The 18,477-nt window shown below is 35.9% G+C and overlaps 1 protein-coding gene and 1 long non-coding RNA gene across 3 annotated transcripts in view; one reads left to right on the top strand and one right to left on the bottom strand.

Moving 5' to 3' along the window:
• ntng2a (netrin g2a) overlaps positions 1 to 18,275 on the top strand; it is a 65,710-nt gene extending 47,435 nt beyond the window's left edge. For both annotated transcript variants that reach the window (XM_052564255.1, XM_052564254.1), the window contains exons 6-8: positions 12,679 to 12,846; positions 14,890 to 15,024; positions 16,698 to 18,275. In XM_052564255.1, the coding sequence (XP_052420215.1) occupies positions 12,679 to 12,846; positions 14,890 to 15,024; positions 16,698 to 16,915 (521 nt within the window). In that variant the 3' untranslated portion in view covers positions 16,916 to 18,275. The remainder of the gene's footprint in view (positions 1 to 12,678; positions 12,847 to 14,889; positions 15,025 to 16,697) is intronic.
• On the bottom strand, positions 5,634 to 7,156 carry LOC127964094 (uncharacterized). Its single transcript, XR_008154993.1, has 3 exons — positions 7,026 to 7,156; positions 6,796 to 6,933; positions 5,634 to 6,046 (listed from the first exon to the last, which is right to left on the bottom strand). It is a non-coding gene; the product is annotated as an uncharacterized LOC127964094 (long non-coding RNA).
• Positions 18,276 to 18,477: the final 202 nt, after the last annotated feature.

The following is an 18,477-nucleotide window of genomic DNA, read 5'->3' on the forward strand; positions in this document are numbered from 1 at the left end:
CTTGCACAACTCCGTTGATGCTCTGTAAAAATAAACTCCATCCACTGGTCCCTTAATGCTGTTTCTCTTTTGGTAATCTGTGCAGGGTTGTCTTGCCCTGGCAACCAAAAACACACTTCTTTTGTGACATTTCGCGACGCTCTCGGTCTGATCAGTGATTGTCTGTGCTCAGCCTCTCATTGCGCTTCTATATGGGAGCGCGCGCTCTTCCGGCAGAAGTGTCCTTAGGACCCATATAAGGAAATTCCGCTCCATCTAACGTCACACAGAGCCATACTCGAAAAAAAACTTTCCGAAACTTGTGACAAACCGGAAGGAGTATTTTTGGAACAGAAATACTCCTTCAAACGTACAAATTAATTTTTTTAACTTTGTCCATGTTTAGCATGGGAATCCAACTCTTTAACAGTGTAAAAAACTCAGTATGCATGAAATAGCATTTCACCCCCCCTTTAAGTCAAACACTCATATATGGAATGAGAAGACAGAACATTCGTAAAAAATGCATGGGAGAAATTGTAACTCATTATGGTGTGCTGGAATGGAAGCCCCGCCTTCAATTTGAATGACCCAATCACTTTGTCAGTTTGCATATTCTAGAATATACAAGCACATCACTTTACCAAACTGAAAAATGTAATTTTTATTTTATTTTAATTTATTTTTGAGCTAGTTTTAATAACATTTTAAAAAGGAGAGAAAAAAGAAAAAGGTAAAAATATCAAATAAATCTAAATGTGCTGTACATTTCAATAGCATCAACAATAAATTAACTATAAAATATGACAGTGTAACTGGCTACTCTGAAATGATAATACACTATTGAAATTCAACCTTGGAAAACTGTTTTGGAGGTTCTGGTCTTTCCTGGTTCAGGTACATAAAAGTGTTTCATTCTTGTGATAGAGTTTGTGAAACTCTAACAAGCACAAATATAGCACTCCAATATTATGTAAAATAGACTACTTTTTAGATTTACTATTTTTAGCCATACTTTTTGCATTAAAAAAATAAGTATATTTATAAATCAACATTTCTCACACTAAGTCCACCATCTTGGATAGATTGTCACAGTGCATTTTGTCATTGCTTCCCTTGTGAAGCATACATTCTGCTTTAGAATCTGGCCAAAACACATTTTCTTAGAAGGCAGCACACTCATCCTGCCTGCCTTCTGGAACAGCAGGAGGGCATTTATGATGCCTTAAACAATCAGCTTACTAGACTCTGGAACAGAGCCATTAATTCACAAGATTGCAAGCCTGCCTTTTTTAAAAAACATTCTTTCTTTGTTTCTCTCTGTCATTCTAATGTGACCAGAGACTGAGAGCGGTCTGAAGTAGATCGGGCCACTCTGTCCCTGCTCTTTTGGTTCGGGTCTGGTTCTGTGGCAGATGGTGGTTGGGGGGGGGGGGGTGACGTGAGAAATCTGCCTGTGCTCCAGCTCTCACGTTAACCCCCCGTGGCCATATGCCTGCCCTCCTGTTTCCCGCTCCCTACTCATCGGCCCTGTAGCGAGCACCGAGCTCTCTCTCACACAGGCACAGAAACAGTCTTTGTCTAGAAAGCATGAGTGCACTGTGAGAGACGTATTCAATTAGTAACCTGCTAAAAGGCACTGGATGATAATTCCACTCTGGATGCATCAACTGATCATTTTGTGTGAATGGACATGCATGTTAAAAAAACAGTTGTAAAAGATGATGAATAAACAGTCCATCTAACACCATCAAGACCAATATTAAAATAAAATGCACAGTTGTTACCACAGAACAGATATACTGACTCCTGAACCCTTAAAAATAATAATAATAATAATTAACACAATAATTAATTCCTCATGTCTTCATATCTTAATTTTTGAGCTTTTTATATCATACTGTTAACTTGACTGACTGATATATTACATAGCTTTTTAAGCACCCAGTAATTTAGTTTTTTTTTTTTGTGAATATTTTTGACCCACTTTGTGACAGTTTAGACCCCTATACCATATGGATCAATGATTTGGGATTAGTATTTTTTTTATTTAAGAAATACATTTTTCTATTCAGCAAGAATGTATTAAATTGTTAAAAATGAGAATAAAAGACACACACACACACACTAATACACACACACACACACACACACACACACACACATATATATATATATATATATATATATATATATAAGAAATTATAATAAGAAATGTTTCTTAAGCACCAAATCAGCAGATAATAATGATTTCTGAAGGATCATGTGACACTGAAGACTGGAGTAATGGCTGCTTAAATTCAGCTTTGCATTACAGAAATACATTTTAAATTAAATTCAAATAAATAAATAAAAAATTGCAGTAATATTTCACAATACTACTGTATTTTGGATTAAATAAATGCAGCCTGGGTGAGAATTTAAAACATTTTTTAAAAATCTTACTGACCTCACTGAACTTGTGACTGGTAGTGTATTGTGCTGTAAACAGCCTGTTATGATTTACTTTCTTCTTCGGGAAGTCTGTTAAATAATGAATAAACAATGATATGTAAATGTGGTCAGTCATTCAGTTCTGTTTACCCAAAAATCTAAAATTTGTCAACATTTACTCACCCTCATACTGTTTGAAACCTTTAAAACTTTTTCAACTGTTCATTGGATCAGATATTATAACCATGGCTTTCCATAAAGATCCTGATGGAAGGAAATGTTGCATTGCATTAGGGTATAAAAGAGTAAATACTACAAAGTCTTTTATTTTCCATGATATGCCCCCCTTTATATAAACCAGTTTGTATAATTACGAAAATGCAACTGATCTCAAAGAACACGAAGCCCTGTGTGAATCTCTCACTGAATTATTAGAGACAGACTGAGACATAAATGATTTTCAGCCAGACAACACTAAATAAAACATCTATCGGTAATACTGGCCATTTTTCATTAGCAAACCATATAAATACAACCCACTGAATTAGAAAACAGTGTCTTCAGCCATGCTTTAATTATGAAACACTGGGGAGGGACACGGCTTTAATAAAACATCAGCATGCCTGAGAGCAGGAAGTATCGGCCTGCTGTGGTGCACACTGTGGGCTGCCTACGCTGAATCCCAAAGCTCCCATCAGCACTGACTCAGTGTAAGCTGACATGGTCATTCCTCTTCCAGAGGGAAGACACCTGCTCCTACTGAGACAGCCAGACAACAGCAAACAAGCTAACATGCATGAGACGCCAAATGCCACATTCCATATTTGACATACAGTACTCAGTACACTGGCATAGACAGAGATGATTAGCATTGTGCTGGCACTGAGGAGCGCGTGTGACTTTAAGTAGGCTGGGGTGTTTTTAGTTGAGTTCATAAACAAGTTCGTATGTAAAAACATTCAACAAAAGTACCATGGTAAAACAGTAGTGTTTGAATGCTACCAGGACAACATGATCTCGTTATTCAAACCTCACGTCTGATTTTAGCATGTGTACATTTTTGTGTGTCTGGATAGACACAAAATATCATATTAAAATTTGAAATGTAAATCATTTTACAAATGAACAGCTTCAGAGATGTTATGAATACTCAGAATGCATTACATACATTTTTTTAATAATTACTAATCAAGGTTAATGCTCCTTTACTTATGGCCAATAATAAATAAAACAATAATAATATTAAAATAAAAATAGAATACATATATCATATATAATATAAATTGTTTATATATAATATAATATATAGTCCTAAAAATATGATACTGTTTCAACTTTTCTGATATTATCAAAACTAAATTAGATAAAAAATGAATATACAAATTATACAAATAAATATTAACATAATAACACGTTACCTGTTATATTAATATTGTAAATAAATAAAAAAACTATACTGAGTATGTACACTATATGCATACTTTCACAATCTGTTCCCTGCTCACCACCAAAGGTTGCCACACATTCACCCTGGACTCTATTTCCTAAGATCCCCTCTGATTACACTCTCACCTGTTTCCAATAACCCGGACACTATGGCTGCATCCAAAAACTTTGCAGGCAGCATTTTTGCACGAAGGCACCTCATTAAACTGATTTCGGACAGAACTGAAGCTAACATTGAATTCGGATGTGCCTTGATGCCCCCCTATCTTGGAATGCGTCCTCCGAAGGCAGCATTTTTCAGTTTTCGGATGCAGCCTATAAAGGTTGCACTCATTCACACACAGGTGCTCAGTATTGTTTAGCCTAGCTACCTTACCAAGTGCTTCCTAGTTTCCTGTTTCCCAATCTTGTTCCTTACCTGTTTATCTCTCCTCTGATAGTTTGCTGCCTGCCTTGATCTTTTGCCTGTTTTTGGATTTTTCTCTTGCCTTGCCCTCTGGACTCTGTTTGCTGGTTTATGACCTGTGCCTGTCTGACTTTGCTCAGTTTTTGATTAAAAGCTGCAGTTGGATCCGACGTTGCTTACTAGACCCTTATTGTTACACACACACACACACACACAAACACACACACACACACACACACACACATAAAATACACACACACATATACATACACACAAACTACACATACACGTGCGTGTGTATTTTACTAAATTAATAACAAATACATAAAACACTAAACAACAATAGATTCAAGTGTTAAATAAAATTAATATTAAATTGTTATTAAAATGAATATCAAAATTGTGTTCTTAAAGATTGACCTCTACGTTGGCAAAAGTAGTATCCAAGTGTATGCACAATTAAATATTCCGTTTTGATTTAAACCAATAAATCTGTGTATAAAAAGGTGCGCAAACTGCATGTATAAAAATCTACGAAATACAAATGAGATCACCTTGACCATGATGGATATACCACAGTTTTGTTAATGTTTGCAGTATAAGCACATAAATTGATGAGTTTTTATGACCGACTGATGTCATGTGTAAACCCATACCACATCAAAATCGTGCTCATTCGAGTTCTTCTTTAGTGCTTGTCCCCTTTAGTGCTGTGGACTGCAGTAAAGTGTCTTTAGCGGTGCCCTTTATTTGTGGTCAGTGAATAGCTGAGATCAGGCTGATTGAGGCTCTGATGGGCAATACTGTCGTGGTATTTGATCCCTGCACTGGCGAGCTCATTCTTCTGTCTGCTGACTAGACACGGCCACCTCCAGTGACACATGGACTTCTCCTCCTGCCGCTACAGGCAGCTCAGCGATCCCTGAATTCCTCACCAATACACCAGGTGACATTATATTAGCATCTTAAAGCAGTTCAGCTGGTGGATACAGACTTGATTTATGAAAACCTGTTAAATGGACGTGTTTTTAGCTCACTGTTTTGCATGAAAGTCAACATGAAATGCCATTCGCAAGGCATTTTGCTTCCATGATATGATGTAATTCTCAAGGAAACAGGATATTCATTGGAATGAGAATGTAGGATTAAACTTGGTCAGGAATTAATTGGATTGTGAAATGAATTTGAATTATTCACAATAACATCAGTATCTTGTAACGGGAAAGTAAATTTCATGTTGACTTTAAAGTTCCTTTTCATGGCTGTTTAATAGTAGATTCACTGTAGAGTGTCTTTAAAGTTGGCTTGGCTGATGGTTTCAGTTTTGTGGTTGAATTTATACTAGTCATGAAAAAAAAAACATCATAATGTATGATAAAATCCGTCATTTTCATCACATATTTACTGCAATACATACAAACTAGAAACAGCTCTGAGTGATTAAACTTTTATATTACACAACTAGATGTACTCACTTGTAATTTTTACAGACTTTGTATTCTTTTGCATAAGCACGAGTATGTTTTCCAAAGCTAAATTTAAAAATAGAAGTGTTAACAGTAGGAGGTAGCTGGCCCTCTTTACTTACTCTCTCGGCTCTCGACTCAGCGCTGTAATTTTACTGTCCCAAGTGCTACTTGTGACGAGCTTTCTGCCCACAATGCCAGCTGCTACCATCTCAAGCCAGACAGACACCTCGTCTTTAACTACGGTGCCATCTCCATCTAGTCCAACACTCACAGTCGTACCCACTGCAGCTGACCAGCCAGGTAAGAGACCTTCCTGTAAATGTCACAGTCACAATTTGTTGACACATTTGCACAAGAGAATAACATATAAAGTAAACTTTTTTCTCTCAATGTCTCCCAGTATTAAAGTTTTGATATTTAAGTAAAGCAAATCCATCAGAACTCTTTTCGCAAAGACATTTCAACCTTGAAATAAGCCGTAATATATGCAAGCATGTGTCCATCTATTTAATTTAGACATTCTTCATTTATTCGGTCTCACTTGTGTTAATAATTGAGAGGTGAAATATTCAAAAGGGAGCATGTTTAAAGTCATACATTGAGTTTTGTTCTTTTGCCCTCCTGGTTGTGAGAATGCATACATTACAGTTATTCTATTAGAAGCAGCTTTGAACCTTTACTAGCTTTAAAAAGAGCCTAGAACATTTTAATTAGAATTTCTTTATTTTACACTATACCGTAGGCCCAGGGTTTACTTCATGGCTAGGATGATGATTCATGGCTATGATTCAAATCTTGCACCAGGTTTGTAAATTGTTAATTGAAAAAAAAAAAAAAAATTTAAATCATCAAAATTTTACTTCAAGTAATATATAACATTTAAAAAGTACTAATGTAACTAAAATGTAGAAGTAAAATCAAAAAATAATATCTTTTGAAATATTGAAAATGAAATACACTATTGTTGTATTGTATTGCCGTACCATTATAGTGAATCAGGTACAAAAACAACACCGACAGCACGGGCAAGTATACAAGGCTAATAGCAAGTGAAATACTTACTTCTTAGTAAAATCCTTCCAGTTTCTTCTCTCTCTCATACCGCACAGGGGTCCTTGAGCAAAGTAGTGCATACGGGGAATCACGCTCCACTGTAATTCCACTCATGACTGATGGTGTAATGGTGATCTATATTCTGATCTGAGGTATAGCAGGGTGTGGAGATTAAATATGATTACTGCTGTGCTAAATCACTCATTAATATATATGGGCCAAGGTGCCAAGTAACATACCATGTGGCGGCTCCTTAAACTATCTTCTTGAATCAAGCAGTGAAGTCAGCAGGGCAGGTGGAGGCTTGCTGACTTCTAGTGTTTTGATGATGATGCTTGACAAGCTGTTACCCATTTATAAAGGCTTTTAGCTGTAAAAAATAAATAAATACATGCCAGTGAAATCTTTCAGACTTTCAGGATTCAATTAAAAGTTTATTATCTGTAATAAGTAATTCTTACAAAGACTTTTTCCATTCAGAGGTTTCCATTCCTTGACACAATTTAATACCACCTATAGAACACAATTACACAAGGCCAAGAAAATACATAAAAATACGCACGATTTTAAAAGCCAGAACATTCAGTAACTTAAAAAAATATATAATTTAGATAACTTTACAGCTCAAATAAGCATTTAATTAACAACCAATAGGAGTTTCATATTTAAACAATTTTTTTTTACATATTTTAAATATACATAACATTTAAATATAAATAACATTTAATTTAATTTAACTTAGTTTAAGTTCAAGATTTTTTAATAAATTATTTTTTGTGAAAATGTCAGTATCATTAATATATGTATTGCAATGAGTATTTGCTCATTTTCTGCATTTACAAACAGCGTGTTCCTCTTACAAAGCAGGTTGATTTTCCAATCAGATGTGCTAGATAGCAGGTGTTCAGTTTTGTCGACTGTGAAGAAGTTTTTTCGCTTTGTTTGTGTAATCAAAACAATATGCCACCACTTCACCTATCCCACCATTTCTGCCTCACACCAGGTGTGTTTAGCGTTCTCTTTTCAAACCTAATGGCGCTGAAGCTGTAACTATGAAAATGGCAAGCCCAGCCTCAGGAGATAAATCATTAAATACTCTGTTATTGTGAAACACAATCACTTTTGAGAGCACATGGCGTGGCAGTAGAAGCTCAGCTGAAGGCCGGAGCTCAATTCTTTCAGATCTATTTTTGAATAGCGATTGAATGAACAGCTGCTAAATATTTCATAAGAGAAAAGAGACCAGGTCATGGTAAAGAAGACCAAAAAGGGGCAAATTTATTGAACTTACAGAGTGAGATAGATACATGAAACCATAACAGGAAAACGCAGCTGTCCTTGAAAGGTTGGACAGGGGCACAAACGGGGGAAGTGATTCTATCAGATCTTGTGTATCTCGTTTCTGCTGAACTGGAAATGGCCAAAGGTTGAATCACTGCAATAACATCCATTATGTACAGTATGTAAGCCCAAAGGGCACCAATGGCATCCGTAGGCATCTATACTGCTTCTGACAGAATGGTTCAGATATCTGACTCTTTATGCTCTATACACAATTACAGTTTCCACAGCACCAGATGTGAAACCCGATGCGGCCACCGCAGCAACCGACACCATGACTGCAACAACTGGGTTTGTTACAAGCAATCCACTTTCTGTTCTTCCTGAGGTTACTGATTCATCCTCTGATCGCACTGCAACAACGCTTAATATGGACATCCAAGCAATATCTTCTGCAACCATGGCAACAACACCTTCTGCAGCCACGGCAACTTCTGAAACAACATCTTTAGCATCAGCTAGCACCATTCAACTGATGCAGTTTCACTGGTTTCTGTTGGATACCTAGTGGAAGCGGCTGGAATGGTTACCTTAATTACAAGCACAGTCATGTCCTCAACTGATGCAGTGTTGAAGACAGTTGATTCATTCTCTCCAGACTTTGATTTGATTGTCCCAGCATCTGATGTTCCTCTAACTCCCACATCTGATGGTGATGCACCTGCAATTGATGCTGTAACAGATGCTCCAGCAATAGTTACAGTTTCTCCTGAGATTGCTTCCAGTGCCCCGGCAACTTCAGACTCTTGAAGGTCCAGGTGATGCAGAGGCAACCAATGTGTGTGATGAAATTAAACCTGCTCCTGGCGATCCAGATGATGGTGCGGAAACAGTCACTGATGCTGCTCCTCAACCTAATGCGGAGACTGACAGTAAAACTCCATCCGAAGTAGGAGAGAAGTGTGAAGTTCCTCTTGTTGAACCAATGGGGGAAAAACAGCAACAAACTTGGAGAAGAAAGATAAAAACGTCAAGGCCCCAAGTACCCTCAGCAAATCTGACACCTGAATTTTCTGACAAGTATAATCCCTGCTAAAGTGCAACTTACACAATGATACACTTTTAAAGGAACTTCAGAGGTTCATTGTAGAGGTGCAATCTGTTGAAGTTTGTGTCTCGCAACCCAAATTGCCTTCAGAATAGAGTCCTGCCTCTCTTAAAGGAATAGTAAATGAAAAATCTGTCATCATTTACTCACCCTTATGTCATTCCAAACCTGTATGACTTGCTTTCTTCTGTGGAACACAAAAGGTGTTGTTTGGCAAAATGACAGCCTCAGTCACCATTCACTTTAATTATATGGGGAAAAAATATATAAAACATTTTTATGGAATATTCTATACAAATAAAAGATTCCTTTTGATAAATTTTGCATTTTGAGGAAAACAAATCATATGGGATTAGAATGACAAAAGGATGAGTAAATGATGATAGATTTGTCACTTTGAGTGAGCTATCCCTTTAAAGCAAAACTAATACTACTCTATTATTTGAATAAACAACACTGATTCTGACAGAAAAACTGATTAAACAAATTAAATACCCAACCTTGTTAGGACCTTTGGTGAGGTGGGGGGTCAAGTTTTAATTTGATTGCCTCGCAAGTACACCATGTTAATGAACAGACCTTTGTACATTCCATGAACAAATGTTTAAAACAATATTCTTAAATGATGAACCACTATGTCGGCATAAAACAAATCATGTATCAGATCTGAACAATCATTAAAATGAACTAAATAAGAATAAAACACTTTCAAACACTCGTGATCTCTCTGGTGTAAACAGTATCAGGTGACATTAAGAAGAAGAACGAGGCTGGGAAAACTGGAAAGAGCAGGGAAGCCAAAGAGGACAAGAAAGAGAAGGAAAAAAAGACAGAAAAAGATAATGAAAAGAATGACTATGAGAAGAAATGTATACAGCATTTGTCGTTGAGTGTGTTCACCGTGTGTAGCTACACTACAGAAATGACACAAACAAATACTGCACTCATCTGACACAACATTTAACTTTTTAAATGACTGCGGTCTGAAAATGCATTTCTGCTTGACTGCATTGAATCTTCCAGTAATGCTGCTGTGGATGAGATGGAGTATCTGTTAGTGAAGAACCAGCGTATTGAATTGATAAGATCCACAAGAAAGAAACTCGAAACCCTATAGTTTCCTCTAGTTTTAGGCTGTTTTGTTTACAACATCAGCTTTCCTAAAAATAACAGTGGCATCATTCCAGTGTATCTCGTTTCACATTTTAGGCCCTTACAGTGAATTTTTCCACATTGTTGAGTGATTTGTGCCACCAGTGCAGCTGTGTTAGCCAACCAAGAGAATAACGTTGCTTTTATTCTAAAGTTGTTGCGAGGATTTTGATCCCTGGGGGGCCAAAAACAGAGATGTCAAGAATAGCGTACATCAGATTTCAAGGTAAGGCAATGCTTTAAATCAAGATAGCAAAAAAAAAAAAACGTTATTTTCAGAGTTTTAATGACATTTTATGTGAATGATGTATTTATATGCATTAGTGCTCCTGTAGGCAATGCTTATCACAGGACAATTGGGTTTTGATTTCTGTTTTTCTGAATATGGACAGACACTAATATGGAAACTGTGGAAAAATTGCTTCCTAAATGTTATTCATTTCCTCTCTTCCGTGTCGCCCTTTCTTGTCTCTCTTTTCTTTGTGCTCGCATGTTTTGGTTTTTGCTTTATCTTATAAGGTAAGCCGCTCATGATGTATTGTGTTTGCTAGAAAACAGAAGGATCTCCCCCAGGCTGTATAATCAAAAGCGTCCTCTTCTAGAAAGTAGCTACTTTGCATTTTCACTCGTCGAGTGTTAGACAGCTGTCTGCTGAAGATGCAAGATCGTTTGTGAAACATCGCTCCATCCCTTCACCGATCTGGGGAGTAATTGAGCATTTATATTTAATTAGCTGCTCTTGCCCCCCATCCCACTGCTTAGCTGACTGTGACACAGCAGGACCCCACGTCGCCAGCAGCTTTAAAACATCATATCAATTATTCAAAGCCCCAAGTGTCCAAACAGCAAAGAATCGAAAAGATCAGCTTCTCAAACACAGCTCATTACCACTGTTTATCAGTGTTATATTAATGTCCATTTAAACTATGTTAATTAAGGCCTACAGGTGTGTTTATTCACTCATACTTATGACTTCTACTGTTTAGTCAGTCTGTTTGGAGATGTCTAAGATATTGTGTTGTGTAAAAGTATCCCAAAAATCGTACAAATGTAATCTTCGGAGAAAAATTGAAGCGCTACAAAAACTCACTTAATTTCTGAAAATTCAGCCATACCAACAAGCCAAATGGAATAATTGTCTGGTGTGTGCAGGCCAGATTACAAGACTTTTTCTGCAAAATTCTATCTACAGATGAAACATACAATATAAAATCTGTTTAATGCATAAATAAAACAATGTATAACAGTAATAAGGAACAAAGTACAGTTAAACTAGGTTCTAGTTAAACTATAAGTAATATACCTATTAGAACTATTAGGCTACTGCTTAATTTACTTATGTGTCTTTAATTAAAAATGAATTAAAATAAAATGATTTAGAATAAACAAATAATGGTAGGACTTTGTTCTACAGCCCTGTTCCGCATGTACATATTATAAATCAAAATAGAGCCAAATCCATGTTACAGTCAAACAAAAATACATAAAGAAAAGCCTTTTTGTGTGATTACAAGTGATAACATTGATGTTTCTAGAGTTTGTACGATATACTATAAAACTGTCAACATTTTGACAATTTACTTTTTTATCAAGACTGCAGAACGATTAGTTAATCATTAGACTAGATTAATCGATTCAAAATAAAAGTTTGCATTCTGTGTTTGCATTCTGTGTGTGTGTACTGTGTATATTTATTATGTACATATAAATGCACACATACATATATATTTAAAAATATATATTTGTATGTATTGAATGTATTTGTATATAATTTATATTACATATAAATCTAACATATTTTTCTTAATATATACATGTATGCGTGTGTATTTATCTATACATAATAAATATCTACAGTAAACAAAAACTTAATCGTAATCATTAACTTTTACTTCATGTAAACATCGACTTTTATGTTGAATTGATTATGATGCGACTAATCATTTTGGAGCCCTAATTTGAAGAAAATGTGTCACAGCATGTTTATTTTTGAATAAAAGGCGACAGCCTTTTCTTCTGTTTTAAATAGTGAAGAAATAATTCCAATACCAAAAATTCTCAATAAATTTACATTGGATTAAAGCAATGAGTGGACAGCCACAGTTCAGGCTGGACTGGAAATCAACTGGCTAATATGGTCTGTAATCTAATTCACATAATTTTTTTAGGTAATGTTAATTGCTTGCGAGCTTTTCAGGCTGGCTCAATAATCTTAGCCTAGTTTATAGTCTTCTTAGCGTCTACATGTCATGCCCATGTCCTCTCATCCATGGGTTTCCTGTGTCTTTTCCCCTTCCTGTCGCTCATTCCCTGTTCCACAGACTAACACCTATCTACTCTTTCTCCATCAGACTGCGAGTGCAACGGTCACTCAAATCGCTGCAGTTACATTGATTTCATCAACATTGTGACTTGTGTGAGCTGCAAACACAACACTAGAGGGCAGAACTGTCAGCACTGCCGCCTCGGATACTTCCGGAATGCTTCCGCAGAGCTGGACGATGAGAATGTTTGCATAGGTCAGTCAGATATCACTCCACGCCAATCCGTTCCACCGTTCCCCTGACCATGCCGCTCAGAAATTGTCCTTTCTGGCCAAATGATATGTATGAAATTGGAAAGGTCGAGAAATCTTTCCTCATTTGCATACGGTCCAACATTTGGTCTGCCACCACCTTGCCATACATGTGACAATTTCTGACCTACTGAAGTCCAACAGAAGTATGGATTTAAATATACTAATATCAAGCATCATTCATTTTAGAGACTCGCCTTCTTTTACTTTAGATCTGGGAAACTGAACAACTTGCATTTTTAACTGTCCATCTTAAAACTACCAGTATCTGTATTAATATGAGAGTAGCACAAAAGAAAAAAAAAAGTGTGATTCTGTACTCTTTTGTGCATGATCTTAAACTCAACATGAAATGCCACATACAACCCATTTTACTTCCTTAATGTAATACTTTATAGTAATACCGGGTATTTCACAAGAAAAAAAAAAAAACCAACATAAAAGCACAATAGGATGGCAATTGATTTTATCTGTAAGAATTGACTGAATTTTAAAAAGTGGACAGTACATGGTAAAACTTAATAGAGAGATGTGAGGCGTTTTGACATTTTGATAAAAGATTATAAAGACAAAATATTTTGGGGGGGAATACAATGAATCATAAGACAAGGAATGTGTATTAAAAAGTAAATAAAATTGACTTTAAAAGGAAAAATACAATCAGAAGGCATTTTTTTTTTTTTTTTTTGATGAAAACTGCTACAAGAGCTGTTCAAGCAATCTGTCACAACACTTTGTTAATGATACAGTGACCTCTGCTGGAAAAATACACACACATAAATCACTACGCTATGACTGACAGCTGCCCAGATGGACAAATTATGCCCTTGTGAATGCATAGAGCAAACAGTGCTTACATGACTAATGAACAACACTGATCACATAAAACTCACAAACACAGAAGTTAATTTTCTTGCTAACACGTGAATATATGCCTGTTGCCTTCAGGCTATGCTATATTGCCTTTAGGCAAAATGCTGTAACATTAGAAAAATTGTACATAATTTCTTAATGTATTTTTCTATAAACATTCATTTTCCTGGAGGTCCATTAATACTGCTATTTATGACTATTTACCAAATATTTTTGTGACTTCTGTATACAGTTTTTCTTAAGCAAAATGCTATGTGCACTGTTCTGCTCAATTACTTAAAGGAATAGTCACCCAAAAATGAACATTTGCAAAAAAAAAAGTACTTACCCTCAGGCCAAACAGGATGTAGATTAATTTGTTTATTCATTGGAACAAATTTGATAAACATAGCATGACACCTCTTGATAACTAATAGGCCCTCTGCCGTGAATGGGTGCCGTCAGAATGAGAGTCCAAACAGCTGATAAAAACAACACAATAATCCACAAGTGATTGATACAACAAATCCATCAATCATTAAGGCATTTTAACTTCAAAATGTTGCTTCCAGCTCAAATAAAAACCCTCTTTTAATATTATTGCTGTCTCCAGTCATCTTGTCTGGATCAGGTGAGAAATATGCACAGACCAACCATAGTTTACAAGAAAAAACTGTCCAAAAGATGTCTCAAGAATGTGCTGGATGATGTTGATGTGAGAGGACAACAGGGAATTTACTTTTTTGCACTGTTGGAGCATTGGTAACTGGTAAGCAAGTGATGTAATGCTGAATTTCTCCAAATCTGTTCACACAAAAAGTACACTTCAAGCTAATTTTCATTTTTGAGTGCACAATTTCTTTAAGAGCTGCAGGTTTGCTGTCGAGTCCAGCACAGTTTTACTGCCCAATTAGGAACATAGTTAAAAATTGTTTCTAACTTTATCCTTCAATATGCTAAGCAGTATTTGGTATTGGTAAGATTAGCTATTTTCGAGTTTTACGCTCTGAAAGTTATATTGTTTTCATAGTTCAATGAAATCTATCATAAAATAAAGAGAAGATAGCCACCTTCTCAAGGTTTATGCACAAATAACCTACAATTGCTTTATAATGTATACATTTTCTATACACAGAGTGTAACTGTAATCAGCTGGGCTCCTTTCACGCCCGGTGCAATGACACAGGCTTCTGTCAGTGTCGAGAGGGCACCACGGGCCAGAAGTGTGAGGACTGCCTGCCTGGATATACCTGGAAGCAAGGCTGCGTGCGTAAGTCACACTTCCTCCACAAAGGCATTAAACACAGGCTTAGTCATTAAAGACACATTCTGTGATGGATGATACCACTTCGCACAACAAATAAAGTGCTGTGAATGAACAACATATGGCTGTCATTTTACTCAAACATATGAGCAACATTGTTGTTACTCACAGAGGTCTTTGCTGTTGTAGAACCAATAACAACCTGCTGTTTGCAGCAGTTGTGCATTATAGATAGATACTGTACTTGTGGGTGGGGTGATACAGTGGCTAAAGCAGTGAGGCTGCTGGTTCAAACCTTGCAAAGAATTGGGTGTATAATGTAACACTGTCAGCCAAGGACTAGGAAACAGCCCAAAACCTACACAAGTTATCACAAGTGAAATTACTGTTTACAAATATATACTTGATTGTGACAGCTCCCAGTTCACCAGGCACTCAGGAAAACTGTTTTTTTGATTAACATTAATGCCAAGTCTCCAAAAGACTGATGGAGGTCTGTAGATTTCCATCATTATTGCTGGATCACAAGTTATAATCGTTCACAGATCCTGGGTCATCATTATTGTCTCTGCTCTAATAAGGTCTGGTTTTCATGCAGGCATTGCATAAACCTTAAAATAATAAATGACCAGGTTTTTTGACTGCTTTTTAAACTCCAACTCAATTTACTGTGAGGTGCAGTTTCATTAATTAATTTCTAATTATAAACAAATTATAATTAAATATTTAATGTGATTCTATAGACTGATTATTATGATCTGTTATTTATTTCTAATATAAAATGTATATTTTTTATTGATACTTTTATTAAGCAATGGGTAACGCTTTATTTTAAGGTGTCCTTGTTACACGTTACATGTACTTTCTATTATAATAACAATGAATTATGCATAATTACATGCAAGTAACCCTAGGCCAAACCCTAATCCTAACCATACAGTAAGTACATGTAGTTAATATTAATATTATTCAGTACTTGAACTTATAATTACACTGTAACAAGGAAACTTAAAATAAAGTATAACTCAGCAATGCATTAAACTGATTTTCACATTACTACTACTACCACAAAAAATAAAATAAACAAATAAACAAATAAATAAAAAATTCTAATAAATGCTGCTCTTTTCAGCTTATGTTAATTCATAGAATCCTGGAAAAGAAATGTATCACAGTTTTAACAAAAATATTAAGCAGTACAACAGTTTTTGATATTGACAATAAAGAGAAAACTTGATCAGCAAATCAAGAATAGATACAAATCTAAAGGATCATGTGACACCGAACAAATTATACTTAAAAGTTTATTTTAAATTGTAATAATTTTTCTTTACTGTATTTTTGAACAGATAAATGCTTGATGAGCATAAAATACTTTTTTTTACAAATATTTTTTACATCTTTAAAACCTTTTTAAAAGTGGTGTAGACATATATTACTTTACAGACTGAAAAAAACATACGATACCCCTTGGTCACTTTCACTGAAAATGATTCCCTTCCAGTAAACTGTCGATGTGAACACCTTAAATCACTCGGAGTAAAAGATAACTGCTAAATGAATACCAACGTATAGGATGGAAAAAATAAACCTAACTTTAAGACAATCTTTTAAAACATGATCTATCTGCAGATCTGTAACATCATTAATGAGAATCTCCCCTCTGTTCTTCTTCCCAGCAAACGTGTGCGATGACGAGCTCCTCCTGTGTCAGAATGGAGGCTCCTGCATCCAGAACCAGAAGTGCGTGTGTCTGCCCAGCTTTAGGGGCGTTTTGTGTGAGCAGCCACGCTGCCAGGGCGAGAAAGGGTGCGACGGCGCATCGGCCTGCTACCTCAGCACACTGACGCTGCTGCTATGCCTTCTAGCCAACAGCCTGCTTAAAGTCAGCACCTAGAAACCCATCTTAGTTCTGATATCAATCCTAGTCTACGCAGGCCAAAGGGCTGAACCCTGTGGATGGAGAGAGAGTGGCCTGAACCTGTATGGACCCAGCCTCACGGTGCGGAAATCTTTTTTGGAAATGCCGGCGGCTCCACTGAGGTCAAAACGCCTTCATGAGATGAGCAGTTAATTGCTCGTCTACTAGCATCACTGATCGCCTGAACTATAAACCAAAAACAGAACAAAAACAACTTAAGTTCAGTTTCAGCTCACTCAACACAAAACTCAACAGAAAGTGGAGAAATATATAGATGTGGTTTCATTTCCTTTGCATTTCTACTTTCTCTGTAGTTTCGGCGTTCACAGAGGTACAAGCACTACACTTAGCCAGCTTGTTTTAACGAACAACAAACAGTCGATATCACGGAAGCCTACTTATGCCAAGTTATTCTTCTTCTCTTGAAGACTTGTTTTTACAATTCTTTCCATTGCTGCATTTTTTTTCTTGCATTTTATTGCCACTGAGGTTAGATGAATCTGATGGATAAGATGTTTAATCGCCATCCTGCTAATATGAAGAATGAACGTCTCTAGCTTGTGTTTGAGATTGCGTTTATGGAATGTAGAAAGAGGTTTTAAATTGTCACACTGAACAAATATACATATATCGGTCTATCTGAAAGGAAATATGAAGTATTGTATATTATGATTATTATTATTTCAATATTTTTTGTAGAAATTGTTATTTTTGTTGAGTAAATGTTACCACTGTAAAGACATTGCAGCCTTTATTGCAGTGCATATGGTATTTACACCATGGTAAAACTATATTTGATGAGACATCATGAGCGCATCTCTAATATATTTGGAATATTTCTTCATTCATATAATTATATTTAAATAAAGCATAAACGGTTCATTACATGCACAGCTTTAGCTCAATGTAACCTGCACATCATCTTGTTACTGGCATGTATTCATCAGTGCAGATATGACCATTCAGGACTGCTTATTAACACATGATAATAAGTACATTCCTAAAGCACAAAGTCCCACAAACCCCAAATAAATACTAGATAATTATGAAGCATAGAAAAGAATAAAATGCATTGTCAATCAACACAATTAGATTGGCCATTCAGATTAACAATTCAAAATTCAGCACACTGTATATCATGCAATCAGGAAATTTTTCAAATAATTTTATTTTCCTTGCGCGAGACTCAAAGAAATGCCAAAATCTTGAGTGGCTCATGGGCTTTTTGATGCATTTCATATTTACAGATGCTTTACATTCATGATGAGCCAGGGTAAACAAAATACTATCAATAAATATTATAAATGAATAAAACCTGACAATCAGAAAGCACAAAGATACGTGAGTGAATTGTCTTTCTTTAGACTCTGTCCTTCTATATTCATATGAAAGCTTTACAAATAGTACCTTCTGCAGCATTACACCAACACAACAGTCACAGCAGCTAATAAGAGTAATTAATATCAGGGCATTTTTATTCCTTACAAAGTTTCACAAGGTGAATCAGCTGTATATATGTCTACAGACCCAGAATCAAA

The sequence above is a fragment of the Carassius gibelio genome, chromosome B8, assembly GCF_023724105.1.
Source record: "Carassius gibelio isolate Cgi1373 ecotype wild population from Czech Republic chromosome B8, carGib1.2-hapl.c, whole genome shotgun sequence".
Classification (NCBI taxonomy): domain Eukaryota; kingdom Metazoa; phylum Chordata; class Actinopteri; order Cypriniformes; family Cyprinidae; genus Carassius; species Carassius gibelio.